At 51.5% G+C, this 26,446-nt stretch overlaps 1 protein-coding gene across 3 annotated transcripts in view; it reads right to left on the reverse strand.

The window, feature by feature from the left end:
* Positions 1 to 266: 266 nt before the first annotated feature.
* SEC22C (SEC22 homolog C, vesicle trafficking protein) overlaps positions 267 to 26,446 on the reverse strand; it is a 34,259-nt gene continuing 8,079 nt past the window's right edge. For 2 of the 3 annotated variants that reach the window (XM_075587988.1, XM_075587987.1), the window contains exons 3-8: positions 25,248 to 25,459; positions 23,210 to 23,373; positions 20,378 to 20,533; positions 14,847 to 14,965; positions 2,216 to 2,281; positions 267 to 547 (exon numbers count right to left, since the gene is read on the reverse strand). In XM_075587988.1, the coding sequence (XP_075444103.1) occupies positions 347 to 547; positions 2,216 to 2,281; positions 14,847 to 14,965; positions 20,378 to 20,533; positions 23,210 to 23,373; positions 25,248 to 25,429 (888 nt within the window). In that variant the 5' untranslated portion in view covers positions 25,430 to 25,459 and the 3' untranslated portion in view covers positions 267 to 346. The remainder of the gene's footprint in view (positions 548 to 2,215; positions 2,282 to 14,846; positions 14,966 to 20,377; positions 20,534 to 23,209; positions 23,374 to 25,247; positions 25,460 to 26,446) is intronic. The other variant, XM_075587989.1, reaches the window with a different exon arrangement.

Consider the following 26,446-nt stretch of genomic DNA (forward strand, 5'->3'; position numbering starts at 1 on the left):
ACCTGTGCTGAAGCAGGGATATCCTGAAAACCTGACGTGTTGTTGGCCCTTGAGAACTGGAGTTACCGACACTTGTGCTAACTCCACCCTGTGCCAGAATTTTTTTTGTTAAATATATTATAAGGAAAACAAGTTGACGCACACACCGCAGAACATATACAAACTGGATTTATACAGTGGCGTACCAAGACTGTGTTTTACGATACAATCTCAACACTTTATACATCACCCCACCACCCCCCCCCCCCCAACATCCCCTCCCCCGGTTTAAAAAAAAACAACTAAAACATGTACGGGACATTGATATGTACAAATGACTTTAGACGGTTCGGCCAGAGATTCTTTTTCAAACTCCAATGTCGCAGTGTTTCTCAAGGGGCTTCCTGATCAGCGTTTGCTGCGCAGATAGCAACGCCACCAAAACGTGGAAGGCAATCTGCCACAGGTTCCGCAGTCCGTATAAATAAACGTGGCACACGCAAATTAAAAACAGCAGGCCACAGGTCTTCCGCTTCCTCGCCGAACAGTAAAACAGGTGCAGGTAACACTGGAAATAAAGACACAGGGTTAGCCACACCAGGCCACGTAGTATGCAGGACACGGCACATTATATGGGTGATTGTTATGACCTCCTCCAAAATAACGATAGCATTAGACGAGACATTGCAAGACAAGAATGAAGTTCTCCTACCGTCGTAGTTTTGGGTAAAGTGCTTCTGTGCATAGATGGCACCAGCACTCGCCTGTCTTCTACATGGTCTATAATCAGAGGTGGCCAACTCCAGTCCTCAAGGGCCATCAACTGCTGAGGTTTTCAGGATATCCCTGCTTCAGCACAGGTGGCTCAATCAGTCCCTGATTCAGCACAGGTGTCTGAGAAGGATTGAGCCACCTGTGCTGAAGCAGGGATATCCTGAAACCCTGACCTGGTGGTGGCACCTGAGGAGTTTGGCCACCCCAGCTCTATATTTTACCGTCCAAGTACTGTGTTTTCTAACCATAATCTTAAGTGTATTCTGGTTTTTAATACTCCTGAGCAGCGGCTCTGACATTATATATCTGCTGAAAGACCGTGGCGGCCGCCAATGATTCAGGTAAGTTTATCAAAAGACAAATAGATTATTTATTTGTATTTATAAAATGTTTACCAGGAAGTAATACATTGAGAGTTACCTCTCGTTTTCAGGTATGTCCCGGGCACAGAGTTATATCAATACATGGTTGCATTAAAAGACCAGAGGTTATACAGTCAATTGACAGACATTTCATGGACAGATAGAGGTGGAAAATTGGGTACAGGGGATAAAAGGCTTGTGAGTTTCGGATTGAAATAGAGCAGCTTTAACATCGCCGAACATCAGCGAGCGGCTCACACCCTTTAGCTGCGCCAAAGGCTGTCCACCTTTGGGGCAACGCAGATGTACACTGGGGAGGTTGAGATTCATTGAAGCTGTGAACAAACAGTTCTGTGTGTCCTCTTGGCTCATTAACATTCCAGTGGGTGGGGTTGACTTTCCACAAAGTGCAAGCAAATGTTAACCCTTAACACGCTGGTCCTGTGCAGTGGGGAGCAGCTCTTGAGAAATTAGGAGACAATGCGAATATATACACAGCGTTCCATTAACTTGCTCAGTTGTCCGTGTAGGAAGTATCAGAACAGGGGGTAAAAGAAATAGATTGAACCCACCAGCTGACTTAAAGCTGCAGACCAAGTAATATCCTACATGTGTGTTTTTTGTTTTTAATAAAATCAGTTCTGTACTATGAAAAAATACTTGTAGCATTTTTTTTTTAAACAACTAAGTTACATCTTCCTCTTCTGAAACAGGCGCTGGCACACCCCTTTTTGAGCCCTGCCCTCTCTCTAGCAGTGCACCAATTGTATCTAGTAAATGCCTGGTCACATGATCTTCCCCACAGAACTTTGCATCTTTGGTCCTCTTCTGCTGCACTGACAGACATTTAGTGAACCCCCGAGCCCAATCTCCGCCGATCAATCGGCAACTGAGCTAATTACATCATGTGTGGATTGTATTGATGCACATATTAAAGGGGGAGGGAAATACTGCTGCATTAAAGAGGCGGTTTGGTGTCAGTTCAGGTAATCACTGCAAAACCAAAATCAGTGATTTAGAAAATAACTGCAAGAGAATGTAATGGAAACAGCAGTAAAGTGTAAAGCTAAAGAAAAAGAGGAAAACCAAAATTAAATTACCTGTAATATGTTTGCAGAAAAGGCGGTGAGAAATGCCGTTACTTTTCCTGCATTTCCATAGCCCTCCTTGTAAAAGAAAGCAAAATATAAGCCGTCATACATATATAATTCTCCTGTGACTTAGTAATATGGTTTCACCCACAAACTTTACTTTGTTATTGCGAATTATTCATTTTTTTTGTGCTACAATATTGTTGCCCAACAGCTGGGACTGTCCATCAGTTTTCAGGTGCTTAATATGAAGGGAAATGTGGAACAATTATAGGGCAAATATATTGCATCATATTTATAAAAGAAAACAAAATCATATTGCCCCGGAATGGCTAGACTTTTGCCTTGATACATACGGTACAGTAGACAGCTGAAAGAGCTAAGGATTCTGGGGGAAAATACACAAAGCAAAGGGGTTCAATATTCCAACAAGAGAGAGCTCTTCATTTAACCAATTCATATATTTAACAGTGGTAGATAATGTAGATTTCAAAAACATCACAAGTTTCTTCTCCGTGTTTTCTTTCACATACAATGAATTGTTAAAGTTTTCAGGCAGAATTGAGCCGTGTACTCGTCCAGGGGTGTGGGGGGAGAAACTCACTGTATTTACACATTGGAAGTGCAAAGTTTCCAGGCTTATTTTATGCTTGTTGAAAAAGATATTTAAATCAAAAATGTTTTAAATTGAAAAAAAAAAAATGCAGTTAAGAATATATTGAATTTAAAACTTTCCTTTAAATTCAATTTATGCTTAGATTAAATTATTCCTTTGATGTAGAATATTGTGCCTTCAATCTGAAAAACACCTTCACTGTTTAAAAGCAGCAATCCCCCCTATTATTTTTTATCTTATACTATATTAGTGAAAGCACTGTATGCCTGCCTGCATGCATGCATGCCTGCCTGCCTGGATGTCCGGTGTCCCTAGGGGCAATCTCATTGGTCCCTTGGCCCGCCCGCCCCCGCACACCTCTCATTGGCCTCACACACACACACACCACCCCCTTGGCCCGCCCCCCACACCTCTCATTGGCCTGAGGCGGAGTGACGGGCCAAAGGTCAAAAAAAAAAAAAAAAAAAACACACACACACACACACACACACACCTCTCCCCCTCCCCGCTCCAAATCACCTCTCCCCGCTCCAAATCACCTCTCCCCCTCCCCGCTCCAAATCACCTCTCCCCCCTCCCCGCTCCAAATCACCTCTCCCCCTCCCCAGCGGCATCACCTCTCCCCCTCCCCGCTCCAAATCACCTCTCCCCCTCCCCAGCGGCATCACCTCTCCCCCTCCCCGCTCCAAATCACCTCTCCCCCCTCCCCGCTCCAAATCACCTCTCCCCCTCCCCAGCGGCATCACCTCTCCCCCTCCCCAGCGGCGCTCAAACTAAACTCTCCCCCTCCCCAGCGGCATCACCTCTCCCCCTCCCCAGCGGCATCACCTCTCCCCCTCCCCCAGCGGCATCACCTCTCCCCCCTCCCCGCTCCAAATCACCTCTCCCCCCCTCCCCGCTCCAAATCACCTCTCCCCCTCTCCAGCGGCATCACCTCTCCCCCCTCCCCGCTCCAAATCACCTCTCCCCCTCCCCAGCGGCATCACCTCTCCCCCCTCCCCGCTCCAAATCACCTCTCCCCCCTCCCCGCTCCAAATCACCTCTCCCCCTCCCCAGCGGCATCACCTCTCCCCCTCCCCAGCGGCATCACCTCTCCCCCCTCCAAATCACCTCTCCCCCCTCCCCGCTCCAAATCACCTCTCCCCCGCTCCAAATCACCTCTCCCCTACCCCCGGCGGGGGAACAGGCAGCTGCCACGCGGCGCGTAAGATGGCGGCTCCCCTTCCTCCCTCGCGGCGCCGAGTCAGACGATGGCGGCGCCCGGAAGTACAGGTAGGTGTCGCTCCCCCACCTCCGGCGCCCAAACGGAACTGAGAAAGGGCGCATCAACTGAGACGTGTGTGTGTGTGTGTGTGTGTGTGTGTGTGTGTGTGTGTGTCACTGTCCACTGCCCCCCCCCTCCTGTCCACTGCCCCCCCCTCCTGTCCACTGCCCCCCCTCCTGTCCACTGCCCCCCCTCCTGTCCACTGCCCCCCCCTCCTGTCCACTGCCCCCCCCCTCCTGTCCACTGCCCCCCCTCCTGTCCACTGCCCCCCCCCTCCTGTCCACTGCCCCCCCCCCCTCCTGTCCACTGCCCCCCCCCTCCTGTCCACTGCCCCCCCCCTCCTGTCCACTGCCCCCCCCCTCCTGTCCACTGCCCCCCCCCCTCCTGTCCACTGCCCCCCCCCTCCTGTCCACTGCCCCCCCCCTCCCTGTCCACTGCCCCCCCCCTCCTGTCCACTGCCCCCCCCGTCCTGTCCACTGCCCCCCCCCTCTCCTGTCCACTGCCCCCCCCTCTCCTGTCCACTGCCCCCCCCTCTCCTGTCCACTGCCCCCCCGTCCTGTCCACTGCCCCCCCCTCTCCTGTCCACTGCCCCCCCTCTCCTGTCCCCCACCTCCACTCCCCCCCCTCTCCTGTCCACCTCCCCCCCCCTCTCCTGTCCACTGCCCCCCCTTCCTGTCCACGCCCCCCCCCTGCCTTTGACGCCCCCCCTGCCTTTGACGCCCCCCCCTGCCTTTGATGCCCCCCCCCCTGCCTTTGACGCCCCCCCCTGCCTTTGACGCCCCCCCCCTGCCTTTGACGCCCCCCCCCCCTGCCTTTGACGCCCCCCCCCTTGCCTTTGACGCCCCCCCCCATGCCTTTGACCGCCCCCCCTGCCTTTGACGCCCCCACCCCCCTGCCTTTGACGCCCCCCCCTGCCTTTGACGCCCCCCCCCTGCCTTTGACGCCCCCCCCCTGCCTTTGACGCCCCCCCCTGCCTTTGACGCCCTGCCTTTGACGCCACCCTCCCCTCTCCCTTTGACGCCACCCTCCCCTCCCTTTGACGCCCCCCCCCACCCTTTGACGCCCCCCCCCACCCTTTGACGCCCCCCCCACCCTTTCACGCCCCCCCCTCCCTTTGACGCCCCCCCCTCCCTTTGACGCCCCCCCCCCCTCCCTTTGACGCCCCCCCCCTCCCTTTGACGCCCCCCCCCTCCCTTTGACGCCCCCCCCCCTGCCTTTGACGCCCCCCCCCCCTGCCTTTGACGCCCCCCCCCCTGCCTTTGACGCCCCCCCCTGCCTTTGACGCCCCCCCCCTGCCTTTGACACCCCCCCCCCCTTCCTTTGACGCCCCCCCTGCCTTTGACGCCCCCCCCCTGCCTTTGACCCCCCCCCCCCTGCCTTTGACGCCCCCCCCCTGCCTTTGACGCCTCCCCTCCCTGCCTTTGACGCCTCCCCTCCCCTGACTCCCCTCCCTGGTGCTCCCCTCCCCGGCGCTCCACTCACATCACCTCCCACACACTGACTGACACACAACTTACTGACACACACACACGCTGACTGACGCACACACACACGCACACTAACTGACGCGCGCACACACACTGATGACACACACACTGACTGACACACACACTGACTGACACACTGACACTGGACTCGCACACACACACTGGCTCACACACACACTAACTGACGCGCGCACACGCACACACACACACACACACACAAACTGACTGACACACACACTGACTGACACACACACTGACTGACACACACACTGACTGACACACACACTGACTGACACACACACTGACTGACTGACACACACACTGACTGACACACACACTGACTGACACACACACTGACTGACACACACACTGACTGACACACACACCGACTGACACACACACCGACTGACACACACACCGACTGACACACACACCGACTGACACACACACCGACTGACACACACGCACCAACTGACACACCCCCCCCCTGCCTTTGACGCCCCCCCTGCCTTTGACGGAACTGAGAAAGGGCGCATCAACTGAGACGTGTGTGTGTGTGTGTGTGTGTGTGTGTGTGTGTGTGTGTGTGTGTGTGTGTGTGTGTGTGTGTGTGTCACTGTCCCACTGCCCCCCCCTCCTGTCCACTGCCCCCCCTCCTGTCCACTGCCCCCCCCTCCTGTCCACTGCCCCCCCCCTCCTGTCCACTGCCCCCCCCCTCCTGTCCACTGCCCCCCCCCTCCTGTCCACTGCCCCCCCCTCCTGTCCACTGCCCCCCCCTCCTGTCCACTGCCCCCCCCCTCCTGTCCACTGCCCCCCCCCTCCTGTCCACTGCCCCCCCCCTCCTGTCCACTGCCCCCCCCCTCCTGTCCACTGCCCCCCCCCTCCTGTCCACTGCCCCCCCCCTCCTGTCCACTGCCCCCCCCCCTCCTGTCCACTGCCCCCCCCCTCCTGTCCACTGCCCCCCCCCTCCTGTCCACTGCCCCCCCCCCTCCTGTCCACTGCCCCCCCCCTCCTGTCCACTGCCCCCCCCCTCCTGTCCACTGCCCCCCCCCTCCTGTCCACTGCCCCCCCCCTCCTGTCCACTGCCCCCCCCCGTCCTGTCCACTGCCCCCCCCTCTCCTGTCCACTGCCCCCCCCTCTCCTGTCCACTGCCCCTCCCTCTCCTGTCCACTGCCCCCCCGTCCTGTCCACTGCCCCCCCCTCTCCTGTCCACCGCCCCCCCCCTCTCCTGTCCACCTCCCCCCCCTCTCCTGTCCACCTCCCCCCCCCTCTCCTGTCCACTGCCCCCCCTTCCTGTCCACGCCCCCCCCTGCCTTTGACGCCCCCCCTGCCTTTGACGCCCCCCCTGCCTTTGACGCCCCCCCTGCCTTTGACGCCCCCCCCTGCCTTTGACGCCCCCCCCCCTGCCTTTGACGCCCCCCCCCCCTGCCTTTGACGCCCCCCCCCTTGCCTTTGACGCCCCCCCCATGCCTTTGACGCCCCCCCTGCCTTTGACGCCCCCACCCCCCTGCCTTTGACGCCCCCCCCCTGCCTTTGACGCCCCCCCCCTGCCTTTGACGCCCCCCCCTGCCTTTGACGCCCCCCCTGCCTTTGACGCCCTGCCTTTGACGCCACCCTCCCCTCTCCCTTTGACGCCACCCTCCCCTCCCTTTGACGCCCCCCCCCCACCCTTTGACGCCCCCCCCACCCTTTGACGCCCCCCCCCTCCCTTTGACGCCCCCCCCTCCCTTTGACGCCCCCCCCTCCCTTTGACGCCCCCCCCCCTCCCTTTGACGCCCCCCCCCCCTCCCTTTGACGCCCCCCCCCCCCCTCCCTTTGACGCCCCCCCCTCCCTTTGACGCCCCCCCCCTCCCTTTGACGCCCCCCCTCCCTTTGACGCCCCTCCCTTTGAGGCCCCCCCCCTCCCTTTGACGCCCCCCCCCCTGCCTTTGACGCCCCCCCCCTGCCTTTGACGCCCCCCCCCTGCCTTTGACGCCCCCCCCCTGCCTTTGACGCCCCCCCCCCCTGCCTTTGACGCCCCCCCCCCTGCCTTTGACACCCCCCCCCTGCCTTTGACACCCCCCCCCCCTTCCTTTGACGCCCCCCCTGCCTTTGACGCCCCCCCCTGCCTTTGACGCCCCCCCCCCTGCCTTTGACGCCCCCCCCCTGCCTTTGACGCCTCCCCTCCCTGCCTTTGACGCCTCCCCTCCCCTGACTCCCCTCCCTGGTGCTCCCCTCCCCGGCGCTCCACTCACATCACCTCCCACACACTGACTGACACACAACTTACTGACACACACACACGCTGACTGACGCACACACACACGCACACTAACTGACGCGCGCACACACACTGATGACACACACACACTGACTGACACACACACTGACTGACACACACACTGACTGACACACACACCGACTGACACACACACCGACTGACACACACACCGACTGACACACACACCGACTGACACACACACCGACTGACACACACACCGACTGACACACACACCGACTGACACACACGCACCAACTGACACACACCCCCCCTGCCTTTGACGCCCCCCCTGCCTTTGACGCCCCCCCTGCCTTTGACGCCCCCCCTGCCTTTGACGCCCCCCCCCTGCCTTTGACGCCCCCCCCCTGCCTTTGACGCCCCTCCCCTGCCTTTGACGCCCCCCCCCTGCCTTTGACGCCCCCCCCTGCCTTTGACGCCCCCCCTGCCTTTGACGCCCTGCCTTTGACGCCACCCTCCCCTCTCCCTTTGACGCCACCCTCCCCTCCCTTTGACGCCCCCCCCCACCCTTTGACGCCCCCCCCACCCTTTGACGCCCCCCCCTCCCTTTGACGCCCCCCCCCTCCCTTTGACGCCCCCCCCCTCCCTTTGACGCCCCCCCCCCTCCCTTTGACGCCCCCCCCCCTCCCTTTGACGCCCCCCCCCTCCCTTTGACGCCCCCCCCCTCCCTTTGACGCCCCCCCCTCCCTTTGACGCCCCCCCCCTCCCTTTGACGCCCCCCCCTCCCTTTGACGCCCCCCCTCCCTTTGACGCCCCTCCCTTTGAGGCCCCCCCCTCCCTTTGACGCCCCCCCCCCTGCCTTTGACGCCCCCCCCCTGCCTTTGACGCCCCCCCCCCTGCCTTTGACGCCCCCCCCTGCCTTTGACGCCCCCCCCCCCTGCCTTTGACGCCCCCCCCTGCCTTTGACGCCCCCCCCCCTGCCTTTGACACCCCCCCCTTCCTTTGACGCCCCCCCTGCCTTTGACGCCCCCCCCCTGCCTTTGACGCCCCCCCCCTGCCTTTGACGCCTCCCCTCCCTGCCTTTGACGCCTCCCCTCCCCTGACTCCCCTCCCTGGTGCTCCCCTCCCCGGCGCTCCACTCACATCACCTCCCACACACAACTTACTGACACACACACACGCTGACTGACGCACACACACACGCACACTAACTGACGCGCGCACACACACTGATGACACACACACACTGACTGACACACACACTGACTGACACACTGACACTGACTCGCACAAACACACTGGCTCACACACACACACTAACTGACGCGCGCACACACACACACACACACACACTGACTGACACACACACTGACTGACACACACACTGACTGACACACACACTGACTGACACACACACTGACTGACACACACACTGACTGACACACACACTGACTGACACACACACTGACTGACACACACACCGACTGACACACACACCGACTGACACACACACCGACTGACACACACACCGACTGACACACACACCGACTGACACACACACACCGACTGACACACACATACCGACTGACACACACCGACTGACGCGCGCACACTGACTGCCGCACGCGCACACACCCCCACACACACACACTGACTGCCGCACGCGCACACACACTGACTGACTGCCGCACGCACGCACACACTGATTGACGCGCACACAAACCCTGACTGACGCACACACGCACGCACACACTGACTGAGGCACACACTGACTGTGTGTGCGTCAGTCAGTCTGTGTGTGTTTGTGTTTCTGCTTCAGACTCACTGACGCGCGCGCAAACACACAGTGACTGACGCACACACGCTACATGAAGCTGTAAAGGAGGGAGGGAGGGAGGGGGGGGACTGGATTGATGTGAATGGGGGACAAACAGAGAGAGGGGGGAGGAGAGAGAGGGGAACGGGAACATTACATCCCGGGCAACGCCGGGTCTCTCAGCTAGTTTATATATAAAATTCAAAGTGCGGGGGATCCTCCAGAGATGAACCGCGCTATTTTAAGCTCTTGGTCCTCGAGATACTTCCCTTTCTTGCGGCCTGTTTCCTCTCCCACACAGAAAAATCAACATGGACACCGAATCCGCTTTAAATTCGCAGGTCAATAGGAAGCCACTGAAAGTTTTCTATTGGATGACCCCGGCGGCCATCTTTGAATATCCAGGAAGAACACGGCAACTAAAACGGAACTCTCTCAAGAAGTGGAAACAAGCCTTTCAAACCTCTTTACATGCTGCACGAAGAACAGGAAATTTCCAGAACAGTGGAACAACGCCATAGTTATCATCATCCACAAGAAAGGAGACAGTGAAGTCCTCAAGAACTACAAACCGATCATTCTACTTCCAATCACTTACAAGATATTTACTAAGATACTCACTAAATCGGCTGCAGCGACCCAGCACTTTGCCCAGACTAGAGAACAAGCAGGATGTCGCAGGGAACACACCGGAAACCATCCAAGTCGTACAAGAAAGGATTTCCTGAATTAATTAGTATGATCCACCCTTCGGCTTAGGAATCGGAAATTACTAAAAAAAAAGCATTTGATTTGGTCTACACCTCGGCAGGTCCTAGATGCATTAAAAAGACAAAATGTTGAAGAAGCGTAGATTGATATTGCAAAGAAAATCTACGAGAATGCCACATCAACCATTAGATCAGATAACCATGAAGATACAAGCAAGATAAGGATTAGCCAGGGAGTGCGGCAGGGAGACACCATGTCACCACAGATTTTCACTGCACTGCTTGACAAAATTGTTCAAGACATTAAGAAAAAGGAATCCATATTCCAATATAGGGCCTCATGCAGAGAGCAGCGCTATTTAGAATTGGAGAGGGGGAAAAATTTTAGCTTTTTTGGAGAGTTTTTATCTCCATATGCAGAAAGGGCATAAAACTGCCTTTCTGCATATGGAGAGTTTCAAACAGCGCTATGAGCGCTATGAGCGCTGTTGAAACTAGTGGGGAAAAAATCGTTTTGGTTTTTTTTCCCCTCCACCGGCCGCGGAACGCCAGCTGCTTGGTGGAGAGGAAAAAAGTTTTAAAACTGGCGAGATGTAGGTTCTCGCCAGCCGCGCGGCGAGATTTTCAAAACGGAAAAAAAAAATGGCGCTTTTTTCCAAACTCGCCATTTTCGCCTGTTTTTTGCGAGATTTTCGTCGGAAAATGGCGAGTTTGTTCATAGCGCTGCTCTCTGCATGAGGCCCATAGTTGGCTATATTATTGTTTTGTTTCCTCTTTTTCTCTATGCAGTGGAAGAAATACAAAAGACAGAACAACATTGGTAGTGCCGGACCTGCAGATAAGCTCTACCTCAAAGTGTTTCCAAGGTTAAAATGTTTTGTCTTGTCTTGGGCACCTGATGAAGAGCACTAGTACTACACACTAAGCACAGAGCACTAGTATTGCACACTAATATATGGCACTAATTAGAGTTAACCTGCAGGTTGTCAAGCCTCAGGCGTCTTTATACACACAAACCTTACGAGTCTCTCCTACAGAGGTGGACATCTGAGACTTTGAAAGATCATGTGCCGCAACAGCGAAGATCAGCTCTCATGCTAATGGAGCAACGGATTGTTGCAAATGAAGATACAACTCTCCCTAGGACCAATATAAGTATTATTATTATTTATTGGTAAAGCACCAACATATTCCGCAGCGCAGCGCAGAGATTTGATAATGACATAAAACAGAGTTACATACAAATAAGGACAAACGAGTGCAAACAGATACTGTATAAAGCCATAACGAGGGCCCAGCTAGCGAGAGCTCCCACTCTAAAGGGAATGAGGGACAATGCCGAAACAAGAAGGTACGGTGGCTGTCAAGTAGTAGAACTTGTCAATACTCATTACACAGGGCCGCCGATTGGGTGGAGAGCATGGACAAGTGTCCCCGGCCCGGCCAGCGAATCCCGGAAGTTGGGCACAAGTTCTGTGATCATTCAACGGGCCTGCTCATTAACTCCTTCAGAGCCCGAATGACGTACGGTGCAAGTCCCAAAAAGTGCCAACCCCAGGGGTCTTTACGGCGTTTACCGTATCTCATTGCCCCTTGTTTTGTTTTTTGTTTTTAGGGGCTGTACGCAATCTGCGCTCCAACGTACTACACTGAAGGGGAGGGTGAAGGGGAGGGTGAAGGGGAGGGTGAAGGGGAGGGCCCCCCCCTCCCCTCTCCCCCCCAACTCCTCCCAGTCACATCCGGCCCAACCAGAAGCCGGATCACGTGATCGCCCCGGATATGGGGGAAGTGCTGAAGGGTTGGGGGCCGAGGAGGTGGCATGACCCTCCTGCACGGAAAGGATGAATTATTTAACTGGTTCATTTAGGGCACAATTAGCACATAAATAATACGCTGGAATTGATATGTGTTTTATTTATTTTTTTAGCAACAGCTCCCAACAAATACTTATTCTGTAAAGCAGGAAATCAATTGAGTTTTACAAAATATGGAGTGTTTTTTTCCCTTATTTTGTCAGTCATTTAATAAACATTTAACTCAATCGGGTTGTCACAAAGGCTGAGCCGGTTTTGTAAAGTCGCACTGTGTCACCTTTTGCGCCAGGTTGTGATAGTGTGTTGTATTATATGGTTCTAGATTGTATTGTTGGTTTTATGTATTTCTGCACCCTCATAATGCACCACAGAGAATGTTAACACCCTATAAATATAAGGTGATAATAATAGTAATAATAATAATAATACTAATAATAAAATAGGATTTTTTCCATTAAATACCTTAAGGCTACGTCTAGGGCCTAAAACTGGTGTGGTTTTAAATATGATTAAAAAAATGTGCAAAACTACTACATCAGTGATTTTTAACCAGATGAAACTGCTGTCTGTGAGTAGGGTTACTGGCTCTGCACTTTTTTAACCCAGGCTATGCTGAAAAGCTGTGTAATACGGCAGGCATAAGCTTATAGGGATCCATGTTAAAATGGACATGTAAAAGGTGACACACTGTGCTCATTTGCATGTCATTTCCCAGAATCCCTGGCTGCAGTGGAAGCACTGTATGCCAACAGATAATGGAGAAAAGCCGGGTCGCAGACCTGTCTGAGACATGCGAGTGTGCTCACAGGTGATATTTTAATTTGCTTAATCAGATGAAGAGTCGTGCACTACTTAGGGTGAATTTGCGAAACAAAGGGTGCGCTCTATATTACTTGTAAAATCTATATTTAAAACAACTACTGTTATAATTGGAAAACCCTGTAAACCAGGCCTGCCCAACTCGTAAAGTGAGAAGGATCGAACTGCTCCAAGGGAAAAAAATTTGGGCCGCACGGGTTGAATCATCATCATCATCTCTCCTTCAGCACCTCTCATCATCATCATCCTCATATCTCCCCCAGAACCCCTCACTATCAACCTTTACGATACTCCCCATCTATCTCTCATTCCCCCATCTCTCCCCCTCACCCACACAATACCCCCCTCCACATCAAACACACAATACCCCCTCCACATCCCCCCAGCCCATTCCACGTCAGCAGCCCCCTCCCCCCCAAGTCAGCATCCTTCCCATGTCTCTCTCCCCTCAATATGACACTCTCCCCCTCCCCTCAATATGACACTCTCTCTCCCTCCCCTCAATATGACACTCTCCCCCTCCCCTCAATATGACACTCTCCCCCTCCCCTCAATATGACACTCTCCCCCTCCCCTCAATATGACTCTTTCCCCCTCCCCTCAATATGACACTCTTTCCCCCCTCCCCTCAATATGACACTCTTTCCCCCTCCCCTCAATATGACACTCTTTCCCCCTCCCCTCAATATGACACTCTTTCCCCCTCCCCTCAATATGACACTCTCCCCCCCCTGCACCTCACGTCAGCAGCCAACCCCCCCACCAGCCCGTTTTTCTCACCCACCACACCAGCCCCTTTCACACACACACACACACACACACACACGAGGGGGGGGGGATGAATCGCCGCCATTTTTTAAAACTTTTTATTATTTATTTAGTTAACTGGCGACCGGCCGGAGTCATCGCGGGCCGCACAGAGAGGCCAGGCCTGCTGTAAAGTGTGAATAAAAGAGCCAACTATTATTGGAAAAGTGAATAGGAGAATTGCAAGACAAATGCATTTGCAGCTAGTCAGAACAGATGGCTCCGGACATCAAGGGATAGATATAGATAGACAAGCGCAAAATTCTCATGAAAATGTATTTTAGTAAAAAAGTAAAATAAAAATGCACATCTAAAAAAGGCATATACAATAGTAAACGTGCAGGTATAAACCACCAATGATACAAAGTTACCAAGCTCCTACAATCATCTTTTTTATAATGTGCATTTTTATACATACATTTTTACTAAAAAAAAAAAAATCAGGAGAATTTTGCGCTTGTCTTATTGATTTACATCTAGTTAGGGTGACCTGACGTCCCGGTTGAGCCGGAACAGTCCGGTTCAGAGCCCAAAAAAACAGGTTTTAGGATCCACCCCCGGCGAGCGCCGACTGCGCATGCGCAAAAAGCGCTTGCTGACCCCGCATGCGCGATAGTCCTTTCCCGGCTGCTCGTGCGCATGCGTACAGCAAAAACCGGGACAAATCTGGTCACCCTAGCATACATCTTATCATGTGATTTTAGGGCATTATCAATGAACGATTTGACATCAACAATAAATGAAACAGGAATGTACAATTATATTTGCAAAGGCCCAGATCCACTAAGGGGTGCTAAGCTTTAGCACACTTGTGAATCTGGGCCAAAATGTACTAATAATAGCCCCTTCAATGCCAGTGGGGTCTGCAAGACATAGCAGACCAGGCCCGCTGGCAGTACAGGGTTTAAGTTATTCATTCATTCCAGTTTCTAAACCGTTTATTAGGAACATTCTTCATTAATGATAAACGTGATCATATAAATGGTGAAACAATTGGGTTAAGTAAGAACCATTGACCCAAACGGTGTTCCAAGCAGAATCATGCAGAACTTTTACCCCACAGACCCAAGCGAGGCGAGGACGGGTTACCTGAAATGAATGTTCTGCCAGGTGGACGCCACGGATGAGGCTCAGAGCGCCGCACATGATGTTAAGCGTTAGAGACAGGATCCCCAGGGCGGTTACCGGTGTCATTCTGTAATTAGGGGCTTCATACAATTAAAAGAAAGTCTCTCATGAAAATTGCATTCCGGTCACTCTGCACTCCCTGGCATGCAACATGCACTCACACTCACAGTACCCAGGTAGGTACCAAGTAGGGCGTCAAAATGTACAACAAGCAAGACTTAAGTCTCTTTGCTGCCTGAGGGGACTGCAAGTCACTGGAGTAGGAAACCAGACTGAATGGTTTGTGTAGTCCTGATACTCTAAGAAAAATGGATACAAGCTTATCTTTTTAATCCAAATTAATTTATACCTTTGAGGGCCAGATCATCAAAGCTCTGTGAAGCCGGGGCTCATAACATCATGTTATCAAAATGAGAATCAGGCGTTCTGTTCTCTGAGGTTAACGGAAATCCACTAAGCGAATTAATTCTATGCAAAAAGAACGGCCGTTAGCCATCTCATTATAATAATAGGCAGACCGGCATGTTATCACGGATAACTGGCGTTACAGCGGCTTTACCTACTGTAAAGGTGGCAGTACAGTAGCTCCGTCCAAGCGCTCGCACCTCGCCAGCAAAACCCACATTTCTGTGTCTGGACGGAGCCAACACCACCTTTAGGTGCGTTAACTAGAGCAGAGCTCTGTGGATAGGCATCGGTACAGGGAACGCCTCTTTAGCATATCATTTGCCGTAACATTCCTTACAGCAACGCTGAAAACAGCACTTAATACCGCTTTACAGACCTTTGACGATACCCGTTAGCCTCGAACGAAGCATTAACTTAAGTTGTCTCGTTAAGTGAATAACGGAGCTTTGTGGTTCTGGGCCCGATTGTCTTAAGCACTTGTCATCACTGGACATTCTGACACTGTGGCTGCAGAATGAGGTCATCAGTGAGGTCATCACTGATCACGTGACCATGGAATGCTTCCTGCTCTCCCATCACATCTGCGCTCAGCTTCCAGAACAGCTGAAAATCCCATTGCCTTGCAAGCACCTCACAAAAGGACAAAATGGTGGCTCAGCTTGTGCTTGTCAGGGCACCATAGGCAGTCATATTGCTTATAGACCAAGTTCTGAGGTGAAACATGGCGAGTATAGAGAGACTGGCGGGCTGTTGGCTATTGATCAAAGCCAATGTCACAAGCCTAGCATGACTGTGCCTGGGTTTCTCAAAGTCTACGCACGATTGTTATTGCCGTCATTTTTCACAAGCGATTGCTTTACTACGCGGGAAGATTTTGTGATATAATGAAAACAGGGATATTTATACAGATTTCAAGACTCTCTGTGTAACAATTAGAACTGGCTCAAAGAGTAACTTAGTGGGGAGAAGTTGGCCCGGTTCAGGTGTTTGCGTCAGCTCTACTTATAACCTTTGATACTGTAAGTCACTTAATTTCCCTTTGCCTCAGGCACCAAATATTGATTGTTAACTATGTCGAGGCAAAGGCTCAAAAAAAATATATTTGTGCAGCGCTGTGTACACTATCAGCGCTATACAACAATAATAATAATTTTTTTAAATAACTTTATTGTAATGACAAAGTAAATAAAATGCAACTTTTTATGGCATATTTCCTCAGGATTTTACCATCCTAGCCAAGGCAACCTTATTCCCAGAAAGCATAGCAGATCAAGATAATAGTACACACGCAACTGCCGGTCGTAGACTGCTTGCCAAGGAAAATCTGTGACCATCTTGCAGTAACTCGTGAGAGGCTGCAATGGTCCATCGGATTAACACTGCGGGGGTCACTGCGTTTGAATGGGACTCGCAGCCCGGTAGGATTCACACCGCGCGAGTCCCATTCAAATGCAGGGACTGTGTTAATGCGATGGGCCAGTAGTCTGGCTGCAGGAACCTCGCAGCGTGGGATGGGTTTAAGCGCAGAATTCCCAAGGCAAGCCGTCTATAACCGGCAGTTGCAGCTGTAGATCCCGAGCAAACGTAGACATCGAGGCCCTTATGGCGCTACTCCAAAAGGACACCTTGCCACCCATTCCCTCGAGGTACCTCATGGAACAGCACCGCTTAGTAAATATGCGCCTTAACCTGCAGATGAGCGGGTATATGTCACAGCCTGCAGCATTTCTTGCACAGCGTGAGCCTACCAGAACAGGAGTAATTGAAATCGATGTGTATCCTTTGATCTGTGTTTATCTGCAGGGGGGCTGCTTCTGTTAAATGCTTTGCTGCTGTAGTGAAGCACTAACAGTAATATACTAAGGTAGGCGCTGATTGATATTATCTTTACTATATACCAGTGGTGACCAGCCTCAAGGGCCACCAGCAGGTCAGGTTTTAAGGAAACCCATGCTTAAGCACAACTGGCTCAATCAGAGGCTCAGTCGAAGAGCTGAAGAGCTGTGCTAAAGCAGGGACTGATTGAGCCACCTGTGCTGAAGCAGTGATATCCTTAAAACCTAACCTGTTGGTGGAACTTGAGGACTGAAGTTGGCCACTCCTGGTCTAAAGCCTTTCCTGACACGTGGCAGCTGAGCGGTGTAAGAATCATTTATTTATTTTTGCCACACTTGTAACCGGACTGTCGTCCCGGAGCAGAACCCTGTTATTTTCATCTCCGACGACCCCCTCTGGTGCCCGAGATTGTACCAGTGTAGTTACCCGTGTGTCTGCTCCACCCGGGGGACACTAAATGAACACCACGGGTCCCGCAAGCCAATAGGAAACCGGAAACGACATCCGGTGCCGCTTCCTATTGGACGGCCATTTAAAAGCCCCAACAACGATCAGCATCTCGAGAACCCGGGAGATGGACGTCCCCAAAAGCGGAAAACAACAAGGTTCGAGTCCGGAGCAGGGTTAGTCATTTTGGCTGGATTGCTGCTTTAATATACGGGTTATCCCTGAGCAAGGAGGTGATCCCCAGCACTGTGATTCGCTGAAATTAAAGAGATAATGCTTGTATCGCAGAGTAACATCGTACTTTGTTAACCACGCAATCTAGTTACCTATCGCAGTCTCCGTCGGCAAGAAACATGGAAGTCCCAGCTCCAAGCAAATAGAATCACAATGACGGCGGTTTATAACGGTATAAAAACAGACACACATGCGCATGCCGACTCGTACTACTGCAAACCGGACAAACAATTCAGATACATGAATTGTGAAGGCAATGCTAATCAACACCACCATATTTTTCAGCTGAGACATGCTTCCAGCTGCGATTGGGCAGCAACCTTGAGTGACCCCTCAAGCCGTGGGGGCATATTCACCTAATGCCCCCTCCTAGTTTCCCTATGCCTGGTCCTGCCATAGTAAGTGTGTGTTATTCTCATCTAAGGAGCTTTCAGAACCATTGCTAATTACATGCTATTATATGAAAGCGATGTGAAATTAACCAGTGTCCCATTCATCAAAGCTCAAAGAGTTTTATACAGTACAAAGCTGATAGACACTGTGTGCTCATTTGCACGTCATTACCCAGAATCCCGGGCTGCAGTGGAAGCACTGTATGCGAGGAGATAATGGGGAAGGAGCGGGGTGCAGAGCTGTCGGAGACGTGTGAATGTGCTCACAAGTGGTATTTTTATTTACTGTACATAGATATGAAACTCTAAATCCCCCAATCCGTGAGATTTGGTGGTTCTGGACCATGACAAGTCCCATTTCCTAATTCAAAACGTGACTCCATTGAAGTGTACAAGACAACTGATGCTAGAAATGAGCGAGACCGACTCCAAATTAGTGAGCCTCACTGGGAAACTCTACAGGTCTGCCATTATGTTGCCATCACTGACGTCCCCTGCACAGAGCTGTGATTGGCTGATGGTATTGTGTACCTGCTGACTCATCAGTGGGATAATGATCCAGGCTTGGTTTTGTAGACCCATTTGCTCTGTTGTGAACCCAAGAATAAAAGAGTTGGGGCTGGATTCACTAAGCTCCGTTAACGTGATGTTGACCCAAGTTCATCATAACTGTATTGACCAAGGCAAATAACGTGACCAGGATTTACTCCCGTAAAATGCATGGTGTCATCACGTAAATTAAACAAGGCCCACCGCCATGTTTCCTGGGGCCCAGGACTCGAGCAAGGGGGGCAGGGGACAGGAGCGGCTAAGCCTCTCCAAATCCATACAGTGAGAGAAAGGGAGCCCTTCCTCTGCTAAGCCCCGGACACTGGCTCCACCCCCACCCGATGATAGCCCTGAAAACTACCTGAAATAGCTTACTATAGCCTAAATTATACTGATCCAATAACTGCTAAGCGCCAGTAAGGTTAACGCCAGGAAATAAATAATTCTTAAATCGTTTAAATATAGTCCCTAGATCAGTGTAGTAGAGACCTGAAAGTCAGATGTGGCACGGGCAGCGGCGCTCTCCCCGTAATAAAATCATTGCAAACGGGGAGCGGCAGCCGCCGATCAGACCCCCCAGGACTAAAGAGACCGGCTGGGTGACGTCGGTCAGGGACTATTTAAAACGATTTAAGAATGAAGGTCTTATCTAGTACTAGGAACATCGATTCTCCGTAGGGACCCCTTCTATCTGCCTCTTCACACTCTGTAGACTCTACCTGCTTTCACCATCATCGTAGGGTCTGCACGTCAGTAACAGAGAGCGCATTACTGCAGTTACACCTACTCCCTATGAGCACCACACATTGTTCCTAGCCCCACTGTTAACCCCTGTGTCACTGCATCGGAGAACTTCTATCCGCATTGCCAGCGAGTACTTCGTTTGGTTTTCGATCCACTTTGCTACCCCCTTTTATGGATCAATTTTTCTTCCCAGGACTGAACATGACTTGGTTTGAACTCACTGTATCATATCCTTTTGTGTTTTTTTTTTTTAGTTAATCTCCCGTATTTTTTTAATTATACTTGAATAAAGTATTGCGTTTTACCCCATACCTGCCACTCCATCAGTAAACAGAGCCCCCTTTCCCGGACATTCAAATGGGCCGTCTCCTAAATTGGTCTCCTCCGCTCTTGCTCATTACCTCGAGACGTTAACCTGTTTCAGGTTATGTCCCGTTATTTTCCCGAAGCATATGGAGCGTAATGACTCGCGCTCGAAGATTGCCAGTGTAATCATTATTACATGGTTAACTTGGAGTGTGGCCATGGATGCGATGAAACGGTCTCGCTGCGCAATCTGTACTGCAAGACTCCGGCTCAGCGTCCCTCAGAAGACTGGTGTATGAAGAACCCTCTTTTTGCACAGAGAACAGTGACCTTATGAGCGTAGAACCGGGGTGGGAAACTCCAGTCCTCAAGGGCCACCCGCAGGTCAGGTTAAGGATATCCCTGCTTCAGCACAGGTGGCTCAATCAGTGGCTCAGTCGAAGACAGATTGAGCCACCTGTGCTGAAGCAGGGATAGCCTTAAAACCTGACCTGGCCCTTGAGTTCCCCACCCCTGGCGTAGAGTATCCTTTCATGCCGCATGCCAAGTATGAAGTTGGCTTTTCAGTATCCTTACCTGACTGCATGGGTAAGGTGGAGTACCCGTTCACGATGACATTCACGTCCTCTACATCCTCCAGCCTCACGATGACCGGAGGAGGAGAGGGATCGAGGTGGACCGGAGGGCCGCGGGCAAAGTTAAAGTTGTGCTTCACTCTCTGGATAACACGGTCTGCCGCAGAAAGAGACGAGAAATATTGTAACAAGCTGGGATCACTTGGTAGACAAACACGAGGGATCTTCATGGATGTGGTTGTACGCAAGACGCTTTCCAGAACTCACCAACCTGTTCTTCAGGTGTCCACTGGTTTGAGAGCAATGCAGCAGCCATTTTGTTTCCCCCAAACTGCCCAGGCTAACATTAACACTTTCACTTCTAGCTAAAGGATTGAAGGCCATATTTACTAAATCAGTCCTTCTGCCATACGGCACCTTTCGGCGCTGGACGCCACCTTGCAGCCAATGGGCTTCAAGGCTTCTTCCAATGCCGGAAAGAGTCTTATTGCAGAAGGACCGATTCGAAAATATGGGCCGTGCATTTGATCATGTGGAGAGTTCCGAGAGCTAAGAGAAGGATTGTGCTATGTGGGAACTGGTTCAGATAAAACCCGATCACGTACTATAAAGACATGCATTAGACGTTTACCCTGTGGGTATAGTCACTCCTGGCCTGCTTCCAATGTTTGGCACTGTCAGATTCCTATGACGTTCTCATTACTGGATCCTACAGATCCATCAGTAATTACATGCTTTTATTATAGATCAGGGATACCAAATCGAGACCGTTCAATGTCCCGTTCATCAAACTCTACCAGTGAGGACCAAGAATTCTAGACTGAAAATTGAAGACATTTCAATGGACATTTTAAACAGCGAATCACGACAGCGCTGATATGCATTTTTCACACAGTTTTCCAGGACACCAGCACATATGGGCCTGGTAGTAAATAAATAATATGAGACACAGCATACTGTTTGACCCTTATCTTGTTACTGGAACTTGAAGCCATCAAATGTGACATCTTTTCAGAAATTCCACCTAGGGTTCTGGATTCAGGAAGAGCAGACAGCGCCACCTGGTGGGCATCTAGAGTAATGTACACAGCCTAACCACCACCATCGGGGCCTTATTCATAATGCTGGCAGCCAGGTGTGGCTAACTCAAAGGCCACCAACAGGTCAGGTTTTCAGGATAATCCAGCTTCAGCACAGGTGGCTCAGAGGCTCAGTCTCTGACTGAGCCTCCTGTGCTGAAGCAGGGATTGATTGTGCCACCTGTGCTGAAGCAGAGATATCCTAAAAACCTGTCCTGTTGGAGGCCTTTCAGGACTGGAGTTGGCCACCGCTGGTTTCCAGCATGATGAATAAGGCCCTGAGTGTTGGTGGTTAGGCTGTGAACGTTACTCTAGATGCCCACCAGGGGTCGCTCTCTGCTCTTGTTGGTGGTCACCCTCCTGTAAGCCATCTTCACCTTGTTCAGCACGATTTCGACCCGGTTCAATGAAATGGCGCTTTAATCTTCCCACGGGCAAGATGAAGACGGCTGTAAAGCATATTTGAATAGGAACTTCAGCCAGAAATGTCAAAATCCTATGTGGCAGTCGTACAATTTCTATTACCGTCTCATCTGAATGAAAAGCACTCAACCACATAACACTGGGGTTTTTTTTTTGAACGTCTAACATTTATTTCATGATAATAAAAAAAATAAGCTGAAACTTTTTTTTAGGCTTGAAAGCCTCAAAATTACAAGGGAGGCCTTTCTCACAGCGCCTACAAACACTCCTTATAAATGTATTGGCCTGCGGGACGTGGGCGCGGTGAAGCCGCCAGCAGGAGATCCCGAGCTAAGCGGTGCTGCTACCGGCCCCCCTGCGGAGGTAAGTATCTGGGGGTACTGCGGGGGTAAGTATTAACGGGGTTCAGCGCCGGAGACCCCCTGCTTAAAAAAATAAATAAAATAATAAAAATATATAATTATTTTTTCATGTTTAAGGCATCGCTTGGTTGCCTCTCTAAAGAACAGACGAGCTTCTGTGCAGCATCAAAATCAGTGGGCGATTAGCTGGAGGTGCAGCCGCGGCACAAATGCCTTTCTTCAATAGTCTGCAGAGGCGGTGGGACCAGGGCCAGGCTTAGGCCGAGCTCCCGGTGGCGGCGTTGCTTGCGTCCGCGCGCAGTTCCGGGACTCTTACCTGATTGCCAATGGTAGTGCCTTAAGCGCCCGCGGCGCTGCGCGCGGCGTCCCCAGCTACATTATGCGGCCACAACTCAGATTGAGATTTCGGGCTGCAGTCGCGTGACCGTCAGCGTCACGAGAGCTGGTTCAGCCAATGAGGGCGGAGCAGCTACGTGACGCATTCCGCCACCCCCCCGTTCACCGCCTCAATATCCTGCGGCCTTGCGCACACATCGCGGGGGCTGCAAGAGTGTGTGCCACAGTAGCGCGCGCGCGCGCCACAACCACGAGCTCGGCCTTAGGGCGAGGCGAGTAAGGCGGCCCGCCTTGCCCCCCGCGCTCCCTCCTCTCCCTCCTGTTGGCGCCGGGATCCAACTTTTACCTGACCGGAAGGGGGAGCTGGAGAAGGGAGCGCGGTGGGTCCGTCCTCCAGCTTCCCCCTCTGGTCAGATTCCGGCGCCGACGGGAGGAGGGAGATCCCGGACTGGCACAGAGGTGTGTGGGCGAGCGCGCTTACCTTCTCCGCAGCAGGCCACCTCCTGCAGCATCGCCTTGCCGTCATGACGTCACACGACACCGGGAGGCTGCCGGAGGAGGGCTGCTGGTCTAGGTACGTCCCGGTTTTTTTTCTACAGGGGGGACCCTGCTGGAAGGACTTGCAGTACTTACCAAAGCCAAGGAAGGCGTACGGTCTGGAAGCCAGAGCTACACTGGTGCTGCTGCAGGACACAGAGAACTCCCACTGCAGCTCCTCCAGGAAGGAGAAAGCCACGGCGGAGGGGACGCTGTCCGTGCAGATAGCCAGGAAGGTGACATCTCCTGCCGAGGAAAAGCTGCGGGAAGAGAGGGAAAAAAAACACACTGAAGCCAGACTTCTAAAGGGCAAGGATCTCGCCACCAGCCTTCATAGCACAAACAATGACGGATACTGAAGAGATTTGCTAACCGGTTCTTTCCCGTGGGAGTACTGTGGTAGATAGAGATATATAGATACACACAGTATAAGTGTGTGTATATATATATATATATATATATATATATATATATATATATATATATATATATATATATATATATATATATATATATATATATATATATATCCCTGTCTTCCTTTGTTTCCCTATGTGACTATCCTGTGTTATAACGCATAACAAGTCATAACAACGTTATTATGTTTACAACTAGTATAGGTGAGGGCTATATTGTTGAGATCTGTTTGAGGCCCAGAATCGACTACATGAGACGTCACGTTCCCCATGTTAGCGTGTGCCGGCGATACATGATTTGGAAAGTTTATTCTGGAGCGCAAAATGTGTTGTACAGCGGAGCAGCTACACGGCTCTTGTGAAGGTACAGGAGTCTGTGCACCAAAGCAAAGCGGCACAATAAAATGAACCACGTGTATCCAACTAAACAAATACTATAGATTTTAATTGGAAATTAATAGTGTTTTCTTTTACAATAGGGCCCACCACGCTTAGGGGCCCGTCCTCCATGCGCTGGAACAGCGTTCCAGGACTTGGTTTACCACCTGGAACAGCATTTCTAGAAGCCCCCTCTCTCGACACTGCCAAGCTGTGCCCTACGTGTGGCGCGGGGCCTTACCTGGTGGCGGAGCAGCGAGCCCTCCCAGGTGGTCCGAACAGACGTTAGACCCAACTTCCGCAATCACCAACTGGGTGGGCTCCCTTCATCGCCACTGGGTTAGGCCCTGCACCGCAGGTCGCCCTTGCTTGATACATAGACCCCATAGTACCGTACACCAGGCCTAATACAGGGAAATGGTGCACAATATGGGGAGAAGGGTATCATGTAATAGAAAACATTGGGAGAAAGGAGTGGCAAAGAGCATACAGTCAAGGGAAAGTCACAGGGACACAAGAGCACACGTACGGTGTATTGATCACAGAGGATGTGTTAGATCAGGGGTGCGCAAACTTTTGCTCCTGCGCCCCCTGCCTTGTGCCCCCCTTCGCTTAGTGCGGCATCAAATGACGCGCAGGGTCATGTGACGTCCCTCTCGGTAAGTTGAGGTTGCTGAGGCCCCGCGCGATTCGCCGGCATTTAAATTTGAATGCCTTGGGGAAGAGCGCGGGGCCTTTGCAACCACCCGCACCTCCCCCCACCCCCCCAGAAATATCTCACCCCCAGTTTGCGCACCCGTGTTAGATGGAAGAAAGGGCATCGGGTGTGTGCAGACAACTTGTGATACAAATCCAAATCTATTAAAAATGCTTCGACATCAGTAATCTCCCCCCCTCCCCCTGCCTCTCCCCCCCCCCCCCCTCCACACCTTCAGGATTTGTACTGCTTACAAACTACTATTGCCGCTCCATGAACAAAGCATGAGCTTTAGAGCCCAATTGCCTGCAGGGACCCCGAGACTACTGACTGCAGGGACCCCGAGACTACTGACTGCAGGGACCCCGAGACTACTGACTGCAGGGACCCCGAGACTACTGACTGCAGGGACCCCGAGACTACTGACTGCAGGGACCCCGAGACTACTGACTGCAGGGACCCCGAGACTACTGACTGCAGGGCTACTCAAATGGGAGCCTGGGTCCGGGAATGCAGAGCTCAAGTCCACTTTGCCTGGACCCCACCTGCACCTTTCTCCCCTTCCGCTCGACAGCTCAGAACGTAGCCACGTGGCTGGTGGGACCTGGACGTCTTGTGAAAATGAGACGTAACCCTGGCTTACTGTATGCAGAGGTCGCGACCTTGGGCTGTGCCTCTCGCCGGGCATTGTGAAAGGGTTAGAGACAGAGCCTTGAGTTTTCTCTTGCACTCCAAGACTTGATTGTGCTGATGGAAGTCTGTAGAGGCCGAGAGAGGAAGGCCATCCCGCGACCGCACCGCGCAGGCGTAGAGGATCACGGACATCCTCTACCACGGCACTCATGAAGTCAGCATCTGCATAGAAAATACATGTACCTGAAAATAGTACATATGCAATAACCTATTCATTAAGGAAGTGGCTCCACTTAAAGCTGCAAACCAAGCAATATCCTACAGTACGTGTTTTTTTTGTTGTTGCTTTTTTTAATAAATCAGTTCTGTACTATGAGAAAATGCTTGTAACATTTTTATTTTTTTATAAACAACATTATGCAACTTTTTTTTTTTAAACAACTCTGAATTACATTTTTTATGTATTATAAAGCATACATATGTATTATACAACATTTTTTGTTTCTATAGTAACCATTTACAAAGTCACATCCCCTTCCTCTTCTGAAACAGACTCTGGCACACCCCTTTGTGAGCCCTGCCCTCTCTCTAGCAGTGCACCAATTGTATCTAGTGACTGCCTGGTCACATGATCTTCCCCCACAGAACTTTGCATCTTTGGTCCTCTTTTGCTGCACTGACATTTAGTGAACCCCCGAGCCGAGTCTTCACCGATCGATCGCAGGAGAACGGATCGATCAGCAATTTAGCTAATTACTTATCATTGTGTGGATTGTATTGATGCGCATATTAAAAGGGGGCCGGGGGAACAGCAGTTTGGACGGCTGCGTAAACAGACAAAAAAATTAAACTACTTACAAAACGTAACAATATATCATAGTCTTCCTTAACCCTTTCAATGACAAACAACGCATAGCAAAACACTAAACTGAATGAATTGCCAAAGAATACAGAGATTAGAAAGGGAATAGATTATTTCTAAATGTACCTAAATAAAACGTTTTAAATAAAAACACGTTCATTCTTGCTCCGTTTCTGCTTTTTGTAATAACAATGTATGGAATAAAGTACATCAAAGCCTCCTGATTGCAAAACCCACACAGGATGAAGAAGGAAAAAAAATGCACACGATTTAGCGAGGCAAAATTGATTGCTTAGAATTGATCTTTTTTTCCCTGTGTTTGCCCAGAAGACTTGACACATAATTCC

Source organism: Ascaphus truei, chromosome 2 (assembly GCF_040206685.1).
Source record: "Ascaphus truei isolate aAscTru1 chromosome 2, aAscTru1.hap1, whole genome shotgun sequence".
Classification (NCBI taxonomy): domain Eukaryota; kingdom Metazoa; phylum Chordata; class Amphibia; order Anura; family Ascaphidae; genus Ascaphus; species Ascaphus truei.